The sequence below is a fragment of the Cricetulus griseus genome, assembly GCF_003668045.3.
Source record: "Cricetulus griseus strain 17A/GY chromosome 1 unlocalized genomic scaffold, alternate assembly CriGri-PICRH-1.0 chr1_0, whole genome shotgun sequence".
In the NCBI taxonomy this organism is placed as follows: domain Eukaryota; kingdom Metazoa; phylum Chordata; class Mammalia; order Rodentia; family Cricetidae; genus Cricetulus; species Cricetulus griseus.
The window spans coordinates 256,125,588-256,143,375 of NW_023276806.1; the positions used below are offsets into that span (position 1 = coordinate 256,125,588).

The 17,788-nt window shown below is 50.7% G+C and overlaps 1 protein-coding gene across 2 annotated transcripts; it reads left to right on the forward strand.

Moving 5' to 3' along the window:
- Positions 1–5,178: 5,178 nt before the first annotated feature.
- Pex6 (peroxisomal biogenesis factor 6) lies at positions 5,179–17,715 on the forward strand. Of its 2 annotated transcripts, XM_035451688.1 has the most exons (18): positions 5,179–6,102; positions 7,568–7,731; positions 8,119–8,202; positions 9,138–9,251; positions 12,893–12,995; positions 13,075–13,208; positions 13,703–13,814; positions 14,108–14,316; positions 14,747–14,942; positions 15,132–15,208; positions 15,464–15,596; positions 15,668–15,873; positions 15,971–16,032; positions 16,227–16,335; positions 16,611–16,727; positions 16,855–16,932; positions 17,044–17,183; positions 17,356–17,715. In XM_035451688.1, exons 1-18 carry the CDS (start codon positions 5,221–5,223, stop codon positions 17,490–17,492), a joined length of 3,057 nt encoding a protein of 1,018 aa, XP_035307579.1. In that variant the 5' UTR covers positions 5,179–5,220; the 3' UTR covers positions 17,493–17,715. The 2 variants fall into 2 exon arrangements, with proteins under 2 accessions (XP_035307579.1, XP_027244961.1); XM_027389160.2 differs by lacking the exon at positions 9,138–9,251 and having other exon boundaries at positions 5,180–6,102.
- The last annotated feature ends 73 nt before the right edge of the window (positions 17,716–17,788 follow it).

A 17,788-nucleotide genomic window follows, 5' to 3' on the forward strand; every position in this document is an offset into this window, starting at 1 on the left:
TTACCCTAGTAGCCAACCGACTATGTTAAGAAACTGGAGGAGATCCATCAAAAACAAACCCGTGGGAGCCGGGTGTGGTGTCTAACTCCTGTAATCCCAGCACTTGGAAGGTGCAGGAGAATCAGGAGTTACAGACCAGCGTTAGTTATAGCCAGTTTGAGACCAGTTTCAACCACACCAAGACCTTGTCTCAAAACAAAACAACAAAAAACTTACGACTAAAAAGTTAAAATAATAATAATAATAATAATAATAATAGTAATCCTGCTTGTGCCGAATGTAAGAGGCCCTGGCCCTGGATTCCTACAGTAGGGCAAATAAGTAGCCAATGAACCTTACACAGAGAGCAGCGGCCAGAAGAATGGGAAAGGGAGAGGCTAGACAGATGGCTTAGTGGTTAAGGGCACTTGGTGCAGCCGGGTGGTGGTGGCGCACGCCTTTAAACCCAGCACTGGGGAGGCAGAGGCAGGCAGCTTTCTGTGAGTTCGAGACCAGCCTGGACTATAAAAGCTAGTTCCAGGACAACCTCCAAAGCCACAGAGCAACCCTTTCTCGAAAAAACAAACAAACAAACAAAAACCCACTTGGTTCTCTTCCAGAGGACCTGAATCCAGTTCCCAGGATCCATATTAGCTGGTTCGCAGCTGCCTGGAACTCCAGCTCCAGGGGATCTGATATCCTCTTCTAGACTCTGTACCTGCACCACCTGCACACATTCACATAATTTTACATAAATATTTTAATAGAATGGGAAAGAAAGGCTGGAGACAAGGATGGGTGTTTAAGAGTACTTGCTGCTCTTCCAGAGACCCCAAGTTGGGCTCCCATCACCCACATCAACTGGTTCACAGCTGCCTGGAATTCCAGCTCCAGGGGATCTGACACCCTCTTCTGGCTTCCATAGGTACTGCACACAGGTGGCATACACTCACATAGACACATACACATAAATAAAAAATTTAAAAACAAATGAAAAAGATGGTGGGATCAGGAGATGTGTACACTCAACAGGATTTGGAGATTCATTGGACTGGGGGAGAGATGGTATAAGAGAAAGGAGGAGTTAAGGATGACTTTCATAAGTGATAAGAGATGGTCAGAGGAAACTGGTGTCATAATGACAGAGGTAGTAAGGATTGGCCAGAGGCAGACAGAGTATGATGAATACTGAATAGTAACACCTTTTTTTTGCAATTAGGAGGTGTCTGGTGATTTTTGCCAGGGAAGCTTCAGAGGAGTAGAAGTTTATAGTGGGCTGAAGAGTGAGCATGAGGTAAAGACAGCAAATGTAGCATCCTGGCTCTCATACAGAAATGGCATTAGCTTTATGACTAACAATGAGTTCAAGGCAACACACAGTGAATGGCATTTCTACTATTATTTGCAAGCAACCAGCCTGGGAGGGAAAGATGGTTATTTGTGGGTGGACATTTGTGCCTGTATGAGTGTAACTGAGGCAGGACAGCAATCTCCTGCCTATACCCAAAACCTCATGATGCAGAAAGCTTGTCTGTGACTGTGTCCTCTTTAAACCTACAGTCCTTGGTTCCTTCAGGAAGCCGGGGACAGAGACATACATTTAGGCTGAAAATGAAAATTTTCATCTGTGTAAATCCAAGTCCCAGCACCTTATTTTTTGTAGTTCTTGCTACAGGGTCTTGCTGTGTACCTCAGGCTGGCCTTGGACTTGAAATTCTCTTTCCTCAGCCTCTGAAGAACTGGGTTCAGAGATGAGCAGAACCATGTGCAGTCCTAGTCCCTTTGTGTACACCATTTTGCAATTTGAAATGAGAGACTGGGAGCGCAGCTCAGTAGGTAAAGTGCTTGTCAGGCATGTGTGAGGCCCTGGAGCCAATCCCCATGTGTATGCAAGCACCAGTTCAGCCAGGCATGATGGTGCACAGCTATAACTCTCACACTCAAGAGGCTGAGGAGAGATCACCATGATGGTACATGTCTTTAATCCCAGCACTCAGGAGGCAGAGATAGGAAGATCTCTGTGATTGAGGCCTGTCTAGTATACAGGTTGAGTTCCAGGACAGCCAGCACTGTTACACAGAGAACCCTTGTCTCAAAAAACTGAAAGAAGAGAAATCCAGGCATGGTAGAGCACTTATAATTTCAGTACTTGAGACATGGAGGAGGAAGGATCAGGAGTCTAGAGCCAATCTTGGCTACATAGTGAGTTCAAGACCAGCCCTCAAGAACTGAGAAGCAAGGGCTGTGAAGATGGTGAAATCATTTTCATCATCAGTGTTTGCTGCAAAAGCATGAGAACACGAGTTCAATACTCAAGAGGCCACCCCTAGCATCCATGTGAAAACACTGGGATTTGGTGTCACTCATCAGTAATCCCTGCACTGACCCAGGTAGAAACGAATGGATTCCTCGTGTTTGCTGGCCAGCCAGTCCAGCCAAATTAATTAGCTCTAGGTACAGTGTGAAACCCTGCCTCAAAACAGTATTGTGGAGAGCAATTTCAGAAGACACGTGTTCCATAACAGCATCTTCCCAAAATAAAACATTCCATTGTTGCTGGGTGGTAATGGTACACACCTTTAATCCTAGCACTTGGAAGGCAGAGGCAGGCAGATATCTGTGTCCAGAGAGCCATCTTGCAGGAAGCTCCTTAAGCAGGAAGATAAACAACTCAAAATACTTCAGGAAGTCCCTGAAACTGGCAAGATTCACTAGGCCCCCTCCCTGCCAGAGTAAGCAGTAAAGTGTGATTGTCCCTCTCAGAGAACTGAAGCCAAGTTGCAAAGAAACAGAAACCAGCCAAACCACCTAGAAAAAGTTTGGACCACATGAGGCACCTGCAAAGGATACTCTCCAACCTGATGAGCTGCCTACAGGCTGTGTAGTGTGTTCCAGGTTCCCAGTCCTGTGAGTTGCAACCTACGCTGGGGGTGGGCTTTGGTGATGCAGCTGTCTTTGAGTCATTTCTGCTCGTGTGAATTCACCAAGCTGGAGTTTGTTGGTATCTGTGCTTTGGCTGTTGTGGGATCCCTATCTGGGGTAAGAAGACATGAGTTGCATCTCCCCAGAAGAAGTTTTGTCACCCAACAACCTGAACTTAACATCTGGCCTCCACATGAATGTTGACATATATGCATAAATAAGATTACACCTGTGCACATGGTACACATGTGTACATGGACACATGAACATACAAAGAGACCATGTGAAAGACCCCTGTCCCTTAGCCCTTTCTTTCTCAAGTTTGTCTCCTCTTCCTCCTGTTGGCGGCTTCCCCGATCCCCACCCCCGGCGGCCTTCCCCCGCCACCCGCCGCATGCCCGGCCCGAGAACAAACACCAGGTGGGCCGGCCCGAGAACAAGCACCGGGTGGGCCGGCACGGGAGCGAGCACCGGGTGGGCCGGCACGAGGGCGAGCACCAGGTGGGTCGGCACGAACACCAAGTGAGCTGGCCTGGAGCCCTACCCCTGAGCCCCCGCCCGAAGAGAAACACTCCGTCCCAAGGTCTCCGCCCCCAAGGTCAGCCATCAGGAAGGGGGGGGGGATTGAGTCTGCTGTACCAGACACCAGACACCAGACCTTGAGAATATGCTGATCTGGAATGGCTCTGTGTCTCATTTGAACCATCCAATAGAAATGATTCTGTATTTCGCCTCATTTGAAAGACTCTATGTTTCACCTCATTTGAATAACCCTGTATAGCGCCTCATATACATTGACCAATGGGAATAGCTCTGTATAATGCCTCATTAGAATTATCCAATAGAATCCCTGCTCCTAGCTTGCGCCTTTTTCCCTATATAAGGACCCCTTTCCCTTGGCTCGGCGCGCTTAGCCACACAGAAGCTAAGTCGCCCCGGGTACCCGCGTCTCCAATAAAGCCTCTTGTTTTTTGCATCCAGTTCGTGGCCTCGCTGATTCCTGGGTGTGGGTCTCCCTCTACGAAAGTACCTCTTCGGGGGTCTTTCACATGGACAATTCCATCTGAGGCAAGTTCTCATGTATCCTAGGCTGGCTTCAAATTCACTATGTAACTGTTGCTTCTACCTATCAAATGCTAGGAAGACAGGAGTGTATCACCACACCTGGTTTCAAAACCAGGGCCTCACCGTTGCCAGACAAGCCCCTCTGCCACCTGAGTTACATCCCCAGCCCAGTTCCAGGTAATTCCAGGAACTATAATCAGAAATTTAAATATTTTCTCATCTTTCTGGGGATAAAGACACCTTAATACATGTAATTGAATTCTAATATTCAACTTTCAGATGTCTGACGTTCAGATTTTTCAAGAGTGTACACTACATAAAACAGAAGGACTATCTCAAGAAGCTCAACTGCAATAAAAAGGAGAAAGGCCAACAATCGCTGGAAGAAAATACAAGATTCAGAAAAAGGCGATCGCCACCATCCAAAATATTGACTAAATGTAAGGAAGCAAAAACTCGGTAACTGTGAACTGGAAATGTGACTTATCCCTGAATGTCATGGAGCAGTAGAGCGCAGACAAAGATGAAATCTAAGTCACAGTACAGGCTGTTGGCTCAGTTCCCATCACAGAAGCCTCTAGCCCTTTCCTTTCCCTTCTCTGGGGTAGAAACTGAGAATGGGTCTCCGAGGGTTAGTAGGGCAGAGCAACGGGTTTGAGGGAAGAGGTTAAACTGCTCAATCTGAGAGTTTGGCGGGAGTGAACACCTAGGAGCCGCGGCGCTGGAACATGGGCTTTGTGTGGGGCTGCGGGGGCAGCACCAACTGCGGGGCTACATGAATCACAGGCAGCGATTCAGTCAGCAGCCCCTACATAACTGCATACACACAAGCCTGTCTGGAACAGTTTTATGATCCTACAACTCCCTCTTACAAGGTTCACCGCAAACCTACAGATGAGCGGGACAAACTACGATTTCCTCAGGAAAAAAAAAAAGTGGATTCCTTCCACTTTTGACACCAGCCACTCTTGATCAATCAGATATTGAGTACGTGTTACGGGGCACGATAACCGAGAGGGCGTGATTTCCCCTACCGAAAAGCAAAGGTAAAGGCTCCTGCACGCAGACCCAAAGGGCGCATGCGTCGGCGATTACGGCGGCAGCTGGGGAACCAGCCCTGTACGTCGTCCCCAGGGGCGGACTCTGCCCCCGGCGCCCCGCCCATTTTCCTGCCGGAAGCGGAAGCGCCTCTCGCGCCCGCGAGCTTTCCGGTCGCTAGTTCCGGAAGTGGAGGTGCTGGCTTTCTCAGTGGCCATGGCGCTTGCTGTCTTGCGCGTCCTGGACCCCTTCCCGGCTGAGACGCCTCCGTTGGCGGTGCTGTTGCCGCCCGGGGGCCCGTGGCCTGCCACAGGGCTGGGCCTAGTGCTGGCGCTGCGGCCAGCAAGCGAAAGCCCTGCGGGGCCCGCGCTGCTCGTTGCGGCCCTGGAGGGCCCGGGCTCCCAGAACGGGCAGCGAGGGCCGGGACCTCCGCAGCTGCTGGTGAGCCGGGCGTTGCTGCGGCTCCTGGCGCTAGGTCCCGGGGCGCGAGTGCGAGCGCGGCCTGTGCGGCGGCCTCCGGCGCTGGGCTGGGCGCTGCTGGGCTCGGCTCCCGGGCCCGGGCCTGGGCCTCGAGTCGGGCCGCTGCTGGTGCGCCGCGGGGAGAGCCTGCCCGTGCCCGGCTCGCGAGTGCTGGAGACGCGACCGGCCTTGCAAGGGCTGCTGGGCCCAGGGACGCGGCTGGCTGTAACCGAGCTCCGCGGGCGGGCCAAGCTGGGCCCTGAGAGTACGCAACACAGCCGTCTCCCACCCCCGCCCGTGGCGTCCTCCTTTGCCGTTTCCCACGCAGTCCGGCAACTTAAAGGGGTCTTGGGAGGGACTGGAGATGCACTGGGTGTGACCCGGAGCTGTCTCCGGGGTCTCGGGCTCTTCCAGGGCGAATGGGTATGGGTGGCCCGGGTCGGAGAGTTCCCAAACACATCCCAGCCGCATTTGGCTAAAGTACAGCTCCTAGAACCTCGCTGGGACCTGTCCGAGAGACTGGGACCCAGCTCTGGACAGCTGGGAGAACCACTCGCTGACGGACTGGTGTTTGTGCCTGCTACTTTGGCTTTTAATCTCGGCTGTGATCCCCTGGAAGTGGGAGAGCTCAGAATTCAGGTCAGGAATGCTTCCTTTTCCTTCTGCCCTCTTACCTGTCTAACTGAATTAGAAGGCTAGCTGTAAAATGTAGGTCCCCTGTGCCTGAACTTTGCACTTACGGTCTCTTAGCCTTGTTTACCGGTTCTCTATTATCAATCAGACCGTGTCTCCATAGCGTAGGTGCATGGGAAGAGCTTTCATGTGTTGAGGTGACAGGTGAGGTTCCCTGTCAAGTGCCAGATGTGCACACTCGTACTCCCGCTAATCCGTAACTGGGTTGCTACAGTAGAATGGTGTCTTGGTACCTTCGGCTTATGATTTTCATTGACTTCCTGTTCTAACTTTATCTGACAAAATTCTACCATCCTTTACTTCAAGGCCTACATAAAAAATAAAAACTCTTTAAATCGTTTTATGATCTCAGTACCATAACTTTTAACATCATTTCCTCCCCCTATAGCCTTTTGAATCTTTGTTAGAATACTTATTCTTTCTCGTGATTACATAATCTGTCTAGTCCTCAATCATATATTGTAAATTCCTTGAAAGGGCTCTTTGTTATCTTTGGTACCTGGTATTTAATAGCTTATTAAATACATTTAAGAGACATTCTTGAAGTGTTTTGGTTTCTGCCTTTACTTTTAAAAGTACAGTTTGCTTGGGGGCCACTACTGTTTGGTTTCTAAGCATATGCGTATGCCTTAGGTTGGTGCTGGCTTGAAAAGAAGCCAGTAGCCACTTAAAGTTAATCAACTAGCTAAAACAACACCAGTTTTTTAGTTGATCTAACTCCTCTCAGGTACCCAGTGGTCATATGTACAAACAGAACCTGCCCATCAGTGTGGAAACTTGTTAGGTAAAAGACCAGTTAATACTATGAGATGGGAGGCTAGGGTTAGGCTCAGTGGAAGAGCACTGGACCAGCCCCAGAGAAGCCCTGGATCCATTCCTAGCACCCAAACCACATCAACCAAACAAGTCCACTAAGACATCCCCATGTGAGTAACAGTAGATGTGGGGTTCCTTCTGACTGAAGACAACTGGTGTGTTGAAACAGCCCTTTTCTTTTGGTTAGGCTATGGTGGCTCCTGTCTATATACTTAGAACTTGAGAAGCTGAGTTGACTGTCAGCCTGAGCTGTAGAATGGGACAACAAAACCATATCCTTTTCCCACAGCCAAAACTCAGTGTCAATTCCAGCAGCTGCCTGGTGTCAGTCAAAGAGTGTAGGGGCAGGGCACGGTGGTGCATGCCTGTAATCCCAACACTGGGGAGATGGAGTTGTCTTTCAAAGGCCTAGAAAGATTCCCCTTTGCAGACAGCTTTTTGGTACGCATTAGGAGAGCTTTGGGTGTATGTAGTTTGACTCCCTCAGGCTGCTAGCCTTGATACTGTAAAGACAGAAGGCAGATGTAGACACTGGCCACTAGAGGGTAAACCTGTCTCCTTGGAGGTTGTAAGGTGGTGGTTGTCTCTCCATTAGAGGTATTTGGAAGGCTCCATCATCCCTGAAGACAGAGGAAGCTGTTCACTGATGTCTGGGCCTCCGTTTGCTAGAGAGTTACACATTGAAATTGTGTCCTCACCTCACTACAGCGCTAATGGAGATTATGACCATGTTCTTTACCGGCACTTTCATACACCCAGGTTAGCTGTTATGCCTCTTAAGGAAAAGAACACCTCTCCTTGTCTCTCTCCTCTCCTCCCATCCCATGCCTCAGGCCCAGGTACCCCAGGGCTACTGGCTTAAGAGAACTGCATTATAGGCAGTGTTGTGCCTGGGAGCTGTGGAATGACCATGAGGTGAATTTGGACATTCTAAGAAAAAGGGACTGTTTGGTCAAAGAATATTCCAAAAGAGCCAGGGGTGCTCTCTGTCCCTGGTCTTTGATCCCATTTCTAGTCTCACCACCATTTCGCCAGCTCAATCTAAGTCTAATTGTTCCCTAGAAAATTGCTGAATAGGCCCAGATGTGCCAGGCGCACTCCTGACAATCCCACTGTGAGCTGACTGAAGCCACTGATGTGTTGCAGGGTGGTCCAGGAAGGGGATGTTCTGTGTGTGCCAACAGTTGGGCAAGTTGAGATTCTGGAAGGAAGCCCGGAGAAACTGCCCAGGTATGCAGCTGCCTCCTTATCTACAGTCTAGAGTCATGAGCTGAGTGCAGTTCAACAGTCTCCTCCCAAGTTGTATGTAATGGTTTTGTGCCAAAAGATATTTTGTTACTGCTGGAGACAGGAAATGCACTTTCTGGTTCCTGAGTGGACACAACCAAAGACAGATTAAGAATCACTGCCCAGGGTTGGGGTATAAGTAGTGGTAAAGTACTTGCCTAGCATGTGAGGAGGTCTGGTCTGTATTTGATTCCTAGCACACATGTGCAGACACACAACACTGAGTGAACAAACACTTTAACAGAGCGGGAGCTGCAGTTAAGTGTGGAGCGCTTGCCTGGCTTGACTGAGGCCCTGGTTCAATCCCCAGCACATACAAGTTGGGGGTGGTGGTGTACATCTGTACATGTAACACTTGGGAGATAGAGGTAGAAAGATCATGAGTTCAAGGCCAGCCAGGCCTTCTGTGAAGGAAAGAAAATGTAATTGTATCCTCGGCAGTAGTCCTCTGTCTTTTCTAGACTGGTTTTCCATTTCTTGGTTTTTTTCTTCTTTTATGTTTGCCTTGTGGGGTGGGGGTGTGGGTGGGTGTGTGTCTGAGTCTGAGTCTGAACACACGCATGGGTGCCACAGTGCACATGTGGGGGTCAGAGGATTACTCTGAGGAGAAGGATCTTACCTACCTTACAGGGTTTGGGAATAGAACTTAAGTTATTAGGTTTGGCAGCAAGTGCCTTTACCTGATGAGCCATCTTGCTGCCCTTCCCTGCTTTTGTTGTTTTTAGGTTTATTTAAAACCTAAATTAGGTAGATTTACTAAGGCAAAGAAAACCCTCAAAAGTGCCAGGGGCTTTAAGGGAGGACTGGTCCCATCATATTTTATTAGGGAGCATGGTTGATAGAGAGGCTAGCCCAACTTTGACAGCTATCATTTGCAGGTTATCTGCCTCGTCCTGTGACCTATGCCAAGTTAGACACCCTGCAAGAAATGCCTGGCTCACCTTTGTCAACATCCAGAGCTTCGTCCTTATTGGCACCTGGTGCTTCCTGTGGTAGTAACCCTAGTCCACATCAGGGCCTGGCATCTAGGCTGGTGCTTGGCAGTCTCTCTTGCCTCTGTGTGTTGAACAGTGCCAAAGAGCTAGTGATGTGTGTGTGTGTGTGTGTGTGTGTGTGTGTGTGTGTGTGTGTGTGTGTGTGTGTGGTGGTGCGGTGTTGTTAGTGGTTGGGGGGGGTTGCTTGTTTGTTTTTTGAGACATATTTTATCTGTGTCGCTTTGACTGCCTTGGAACCTGTACTGTAGACCAGGCTGGCCTTGAACTCACAGAGACTCACCTGCCTTTGCCTTCTGGGTGCTGGGATTAAAGGCTTGCGCCACCACTGCCCAGCCATCACAGGGGTGTTTTTTTTTTTTTTTTAAGATTTATTTATTATGTATACAGTGTTCTGTTTGCATGTATCCATGAAAGCCAGAAAAGGGCACCATATCTCATTACAGATGGTTGTGAGCTACCATGTGGTTGCTGGGAACTGAACTCAAGACCTCTGGAAGAGCAGGCAGTGCTCTTAACCTCCCAGCCAACTCTCCAGCCCAACAGGGGTGTATTTTTGAGCCAGGGTCTTACTCTGTAGCTCAGAGTAATCTCAAACTCACTATGTAACCCAGAATGACCTTGAACTTGCAGCAGTTCTCCAGGCCTAGCCTGAGTGCTAGGATTACCATGCCTGACTTAGTTGTTTTGTTTTGAGACAGGGTCTTATTATGTATCTCTGGCTGGCTTGGAAATCACAGATACCCATCTGCCTCCACCACTCAAATTCTGGAATTAAAGGCATGCACCACCATGCCCAACTTGACTTGGGCTTTTTTTTTTTTTTTAAGATTTTTATTTATTATGTATACAACATTCTGCTTCCATGTATATCTGTACACCAGAAGAGGGCACCAGATCTCATTATAGATGGTTGTGAGCCACCATGTGGTTGCTGGGAATTGAACTCAGGACCTCTGGAAGAGCAGCCAGTGCTCTTAACCTCTGAGCCATCTTTCCAGCCCAACTTGGGTGATTTTTTGGGAAAGGGCTTCATATAACCCAGGCTAACCTCAAAATCTATGTGTGAATGACGGCCTTGAACGTCTAATCTTCCTGTTTCTACCTCCTGACTCCTAAGATTTATAGGTATACACACACACTTCACATGGTGCCTCGAACAGACCCAGGGCTTCATGCTAGCCGCTGGCTGGTCACCCTCTTCACGATGAGTAGCTTAAATACCTCTAATTCATGGTGACACTGGTTAGGCTAGGCACGCATTCTACCAACTGAACTAAGCTCACAGTCCCTGCCTTAGTTTTCTGTAGAAAAACTGAAGCCACCCACACTTGATACTGTCAAAGGAAAGCAGGTGGTAGATCATTCTCTGGACTGCTGCTGACCCAGCTCCAGAAACCCGCCTGTCTTCTAGGTGCTGAGCACAGAGCTTCATGAACAGGGCTGAGTTCAAGGGCAGGTATAGGACTTGAGGCCACCGAGGCAGGATGAGGGAAACCCAGGAGCTCCTTGGGTTCCCTAGAAAGGAATTCCACTATTGATGACACACTCGGCCTCCCCTGTGCTCTGCTTCACCAACCAGTGCTACCTGGGAGTCCTCAGCCTCACTGCCTCCCACTGTGGCCCCCTGATCCCTGGCGTTTTGAAACACAACCAATGTATCCTCAGTAGTGCTCTGGTAAAGTCTAGCTGGCTGGCCTTTCTGCTTCATGAAGTGGAGCACTACCTTCTGCTGAAGAAGGCCGTCCCTTCCTAGCCCCCCACAGTGCCACCCCCTCATTGCTTTCTTATGCACTGTATCCAGGATATACGGACAAGATTTCTGGCATGATAGAGGTTCAAGGCTGTACACTCAGCTTCCTCTCATTTGAAGTACTCCCACCACCTTTGCTGCCAGAGCAGGCAACTTGGTAACTAACTATATGACATTTTGAGTAAAGGGGATTGCATCCTGAAGGGTCTTAGAGAGGCCTAGAGTACAGTTGTTCCTGGCATCTCACCGCCTAAGAATTAAAGGGAGAAGTCTCTGTCTGGGAGACTGAGTTTCTAGCTGCTGTCTGCACTTACCCTCCTCCCCATTAGTAGAGTAAGTACTTCTGATTCACAGTGGGTGACACTGGGTGTGACTGCTTAGGCCTGGTTAAGCCTTCAGATTGCATAAAATACAGATGCCTAACACACCCAGACACTGGGCTAGAACACGATGAATGAGCCTGTGGTCTGTCCGTGTTCAAGAGCTTATGGAGGTCAGAAGACAACTTGTAGGAGTCAGTTTTCTCCTACCTCATGAGTTCCAACTCATGAAGTCAGGCTTGGTAGCAAATACCTTCACCTGCTGAGCTATCTGGTTGGCCCCAGTGGAGTGGGGGGGGGTATGATTCTGAGACTGGAAGACCTTGACTACAACCTAGCTTCTTACACTCTTTTTGAGAGTGGGGGAGTTTGAGACAGGGTCTCTCTATGTAGTCCTTGCTGTCCTGGAACTTGCTATGTAAACAAGGTTGGCCTTGGAGTCTCAGAGATCCTCCTGCCTATGCCTCCAGAGTCAGGGGTTAAGGGTAAATGCCACCATTGAGGCCTCTCTTACCCCCTTTTTTACCTTTTTTTAGATTTATTTATATGAGTATTCTGTCTTCCTGTACATCTGCATGATAGAAGAGGGGATCAGATCCCATTATAGATGGTTTTGAGCCACCATGTGGGTGCTGGGAATTGAACTCAGGACCTCTAGAAGAACAGCCAATGCTCTTAACCACTGAGCCATCTCTCCAGCCCCTTTCTTACCCTTTTAAAGTGTACAATTCATGGTCATGGTGGCATGTACCCACCATTCCACCTACTTGAGAGACTGAGACAGAGGATCACTTCAGGTTATGAATTTGAGGTCATTCTAGGAGACACAGAGAGACCCCTTTCAAAATAAACAAGTGTATAATTGTTTTTTGTTGTAGTTAACAAAATTTTGTGCAAACATCTTTAATTCTTGAACTTTTCTAACCACAAAAAGACACTACCCACTAGTAATCATTCCCTATTTTCCCTTTCCCCCAGATTCTGGCAGTTTTCAACCTGTCAAAAACATGAAAAATATTTATTTCTAAAGCTTCACAGACAATTCCAGAATAGAGAATTACTCATCTCACTGCAGCATAGCCTGTCTACCTCACGACCTTCCTGACAGCCTACCCAGGACTAGAGTTAGATGGCATTTGTTGGATTACTGAATGAAAAACCAGGGAGACTTTTATCTGAGGTCTGGGGCCCTGGTGCAGAGGTATTGGAGAGAGACTGTTCTGAAACCAGAGGAAGTGGCCATAGGTTGCAGTGCTTAATGATGGTGGCTTTACCTTTTGAAGTGGGTGGCTAGGACATGTGCCTGTAGAAATGCCCTCCAGGGGCTATCTAATGGTTGTAACGGAGGTGCAGAAGGGCAGATGCAACTGCCCTCGGATGTGTTATGGTCAGTCAGTCAGAGAGATAGGACCGGCTGATTTCTACTCTCCCCAGCTCCCACCATCACGTCAGCCTCAGGGTACCCACCCATGCTGCGCCTGTGTGTCCTTTGTGAGAAAGCCACCTGCTCTTGGAGAGGGGCAGACGTGGACTCTAGGTCTTGGGTTCCTTGGCCCTCTTTCTTGCAGGTGGCGGGAGGTGTTTTTTAAAGTGAAGAAAGCAGTTGGGGAAGCCCCAGATGGGCCAGCCAGTGCCTTCCTGGCAGATACCACCCACACCTCTCTATACATGGTAAGGCCTTGGGCAGGAGGAGACCTGGCAATGGGGTAGGGGCACTATAGAACCATGGGCTCCCTCCTACCTTTCGCAGGCAGGTTCTGCCCTGAGTCGTGTTCCACTGCTGCCTTCAGGAAGGTCCACTCCCTGGGACAGCTTGTCTCCTCCAGGCCTGGAGGCCCTGGTGAATGAGCTCTGTGCTATCCTAAAGCCTCACCTGCAGCCTGGGTGAGTGAGGTGTAAATCCAGGCCATGAGAAGGGCCTGCCCAGAGCATCCCTGCAGAGCAGTGTCCAGGAAAATAACTCCCAGTGGTCTACCCAGAGTGGGGGCCCACAAGCCAGAACACCTAGGCCAGGCCACCAGCAGACTCCCAGGTGGCTCTCTGTCTGCTTTTCTGCTTAGGAAACCCATGATCCATCCTGGCCTTTATCTCTCCATCCCCCAAGGATGAAGTGCCCCAAGTCTAAACCCAGACCCCCTCCCTTTGTTCTTCAGACCAGAGCTATCAAGCTAGGCTTTCCTGGAAGCACTGTGTCTGTGTCTAGTTGCTGTGCCTCTGCCTGAACATGAGAGACAGGGCCAGAGTGCAGACAGCCTGAATGGGGGGGCAGGTAGGGAGGCACAAGCAGAAACAGTGCTTTTGAGGTCCAAGGGTCCCTATGTTACTGTGGTCTTAACATTTGGACAGAAAGTGGGAGACTGTATATTCTCTAATTGCAGAGGAACCTTGCTCACGGGAACCAGCTGTGTGCTGCTTCAGGGCCCTCCAGGCAGTGGGAAGACCACAGCAGTCACAGCTGCATGTAGTCGCCTTGGGCTCCATTTACTGAAGGTGAGAACCCCAACCACTTCCCCTCAGTCCAGATTCTGCCTTTCTCTCTCTTCCTTTGTGTTCTCTCATTACCATCTAGCAGCCCTTGAGCCCACTAGTCCAGGCTAACACACAGCCCACAATGCTCAGTTACTCAGGTCCTCACAGTCCCAGGAATGGACAGGGTGAACAAAAGCTAAGACCTGGCCAGTGCTCCTCCTTCGCCCATCCCTGCCCTCCACAGAGAAGATGATCCACTTTTGACTCCTCCCACCTCTCTAGCCTGGTCAGACCAACCCCTTCTCTCTTCACAGGTACCCTGCTATAGCCTCTGTGCAGACAGCAGTGGGGCTGTGGAGACAAAGCTGCAGGCAGCCTTCTCCCGGGCCCGCCGCTGCAGGCCTGCTGTCCTGTTGCTGACAGCTATAGACCTTCTGGGTCGGGACCGCGATGGGCTGGATGAGGATGCCCGTGTGGTGGCCACACTGCGTCACCTCCTCCTTGATGAGGACCCCGTCAGCAAGTGAGGAAGGGAAGGCCTCTCCTGGCACTCGCTCTGGAGACCAGGCTGGTCTCGAACTCACAGAGATCCGCCTGCCTCTGCCTCCGGAGTGCTGGGATTAAAGGCGTGCGCCACCAACACCCGGCCTCTCCTAAGTCTTTTCAGCCCTTTATTCCTCATTTCCTCATCCCTGCTGGCTTCTCAGAAATCTCACTGATATTTGTAGGAGTCTCCAGGGGAAGCAGGGTGTATAGTCTAGCATTTTGCAGGAAACACTAGGTTGAAGCCTTTGTTCTCAGTGAGCTCCCCCTGTCCACACAGATCCCCACTTAATGGTGCTCCCACAACTTGTGCTGGGGCTTTGGATGGCGCTTGTCTCTGCCCAATCCTGACACCAACCTCAAGAACTGCCAGCCATGTTCTCACTCTGTGCCCATTCCTCTGTCTGCAGTTGCCCTCCTCTGATGGTGGTGGCCACCACAAGCCGTGCCCAGGACCTGCCCACCGATGTGCATACAGCGTTTCCTCATGAGCTGGAGGTGCCAGTGCTGTCTGAGGAACAGCGGCTCAGTGTCCTGCAGGCCCTCACTGCCCACCTTCCCTTGGGCCAGGAGGTGAACCTGTTGCAGCTGGCACGGCGCTGTGCAGTGAGTATTACACAGGTGCCTTGACTCTGGGAGGTCATAGGTTCATTGTCACACATAGGACTTTGGTCCTGCATGAGGTGGTGTCCTGTGAGACAGGAAACAACCAAAGCCTCTGCTCAGCTGGAGTTCAGACCCCATGGGCTCTGCCTGCTACACCATGCTCATGTGTCTTTTTGTATAAATCCATAGGGCTTCGTGGTAGGGGACCTTTATGCCCTGCTCACCCATACCAGCCGGGTAGCCTGTGCCAGGATCAGAGCCTCGGGGTAAGAGGAACTCACCATAGGGGGGTAGCTGGTGAGGTGGGGAGAAGGCAATGAAACCTGCAGAGAGGTGGTCTTGTCTTACTCTCTTGTTCTCTCTGTTGTTTTGTGGCAGTCTTAATCTGTAGCCTGGTTGGCCTGGTCCTTTTTTTTTTTTTTTTTTTTTTTTTTTATTAAGACAGGGTCTCAGCCTTAGCTGCCCTAGAACTTACTGTGTAGTCTTACAGGTGTAAGCCTAGCCTGTGTTTCTCTTTGTAGTTTGGCAGGTGGCTTGAGTGAGGAGGATGAGGGGGAGCTGTGTGCAGCTGGCTTTCCCCTGCTGGCCGAGGACTTTGGGCAAGCCTTAGATCAATTGCAAACAGCTCACTCCCAAGCTGTGGGCGCACCCAAGGTGAGAACTAGGTCCTCAAGGTGGGGCAAGCGCTCCTTCCTGTCACCTCCCTACACTCCTCTGTCTCCTAGATCCCTTCAGTGTCCTGGCACGATGTGGGTGGGCTGCAGGATGTAAAGAAGGAGATCCTGGAGACCATCCAGCTTCCTCTGGAACATCCTGAGCTGCTAAGCCTGGGCCTGAGACGATCAGGCCTTCTACTCCATGGGCCACCGGGCACTGGCAAGACCCTCTTGGCCAAGGCAGTAGCCACTGAGTGCAGCCTCACCTTCCTCAGGTGGGCAGTGCTTGGAAGGACATGTGGGAGGGAAGAGAAGACAGCTGTACCCACTATACACATCTGATGGGTCTCACTCGCCCACTCTGTTGCTCAGTGTAAAGGGACCAGAGCTCATCAACATGTATGTGGGCCAGAGTGAGGAGAATGTGCGGGAAGGTGAGTGAGCAGGGAGGGGGCCTGGGGTCCTTCTTCAACCCCAGTGGCCCTAGTGCCACCTCCCTCCCCCAAGCTGTTGCTCACGGTCAACCCAGTTGGGCAATTGCCTCAGCTGCCTGTGCTCAACTGTCAAGACCCATTTCCCATCCCCCTCCCCTGATTTGAAGCTCCTCGACACCACTCTCCTTTCTCAGTGTTTGCCAGGGCCAGGGCCGCTGCTCCATGCATCATCTTCTTTGATGAACTAGACTCCTTAGCACCAAGCCGGGGGCGAAGTGGAGATTCTGGAGGTGTGATGGACAGGTCAGGGGTTCAGAATGGGAATGGAGTCTGGGATCCCAGATGGGAGGGATGTGAGATTAGTCTTCTGATCCGGGACCTGCCCTTCCAATTCAGGGCTAGTAGAATGGACACAAAAAAGGAGTTGGGTGTGCAACTTTGAGAAGGAGGGCTGCCTTTGTGGAGAGGGACAGGGGGCAGAACTCAGCAAGGGTCCTTGCTGAAGTAGCCTTCAAAGAGAAGCATTGGCAGCATGAGGGCATACCAAGGACACTCTGGCCTTTGCCTCCTCTCTACAGAGTGGTATCTCAGCTCTTGGCTGAGCTGGATGGCCTTCACAGCACTCAAGATGTATTTGTGATCGGAGCCACTAACAGACCAGACCTCCTGGATCCTGCCCTTCTGCGGCCTGGCAGGTGGGTATCCTGAGTCCCTCTCCTCAACCAGACCCCTTTGGGCCTGTTTCTTGACTTCTATTTTGTATGTCTTTCACTTCTCCTGGCTGGCAGCCCTGACACTTTTCCTGTTTCTGTCTCTTTGAAGATTCGACAAGCTGGTGTTTGTAGGGGCAAGTGAGGACCGCGCTTCCCAGCTGCGTGTTCTGAGCGCCATCACACGCAAGTATGCTTTGTCACAGGGCTGAGGCCTCGGGATGGCTAGGGGATGTGCCAGTCAGTATGGCTTTTCAGGGGAGAGCTGAAGCCAGCTATAACATTTCTGTATGGGTAACAGGTTCAAGCTGGAGGCCTCTGTGAGCCTAGTGAACGTGCTGGATCGCTGCCCGCCTCAGCTGACAGGTGCAGACCTCTATTCTCTCTGCTCTGACGCCATGACAACTGCCCTCAAACGCAGGGTTCGAGACCTAGAGGAAGGTGAGACTACTCACCAGCCCCAGATGGGAACCAAAAAGCTCGTGGGAGACAGGCCTGGCCCTGAGTTTACTTCAGAGGGACAGCTGAGCAGGAAGGTGCCGCACAGACCAGGCCTCGGTTCTCCAGCTGCGTGCGTGCGTGTCTGACCTTACTCTTTCTTGCCGCCCCTCAGGGCTAGAGATGGGGAGCTCAGCACTGCTGCTTACCATGGAGGACCTGTTGCAGGCTGCAGCCAGGCTGCAGCCCTCAGTCAGCGAGCAGGAGTTGCTACGATACAAGCGCATCCAGCGCAAGTTTGCCGCCTGCTAGGAGCTGCCTGCCATCTTTGTCTGCATCTCCCCACATGTCTGAAAGTACCTGTACCATGTCACCTGAAGCCTGCCTTCCTCCAGGAGATCCCTTGTGAGCCATAGTAGAAGGCCCTTGTGTTTAGAAGGAGAGCCAGGCCTGGCAGTCTGGGAGCTTGGCAGCCTGGGGAATTGGTGTTGAGGCACCAGTTCTATGACAGAAAATAAAGTCTGTACTGCCCCTGCTGGTGTTGTGAGAGGTTGCCTTGCAAAGGGCAAGGTTTTGGGAGGAGTAAGGTCTAGGGGAGGGGATGGACA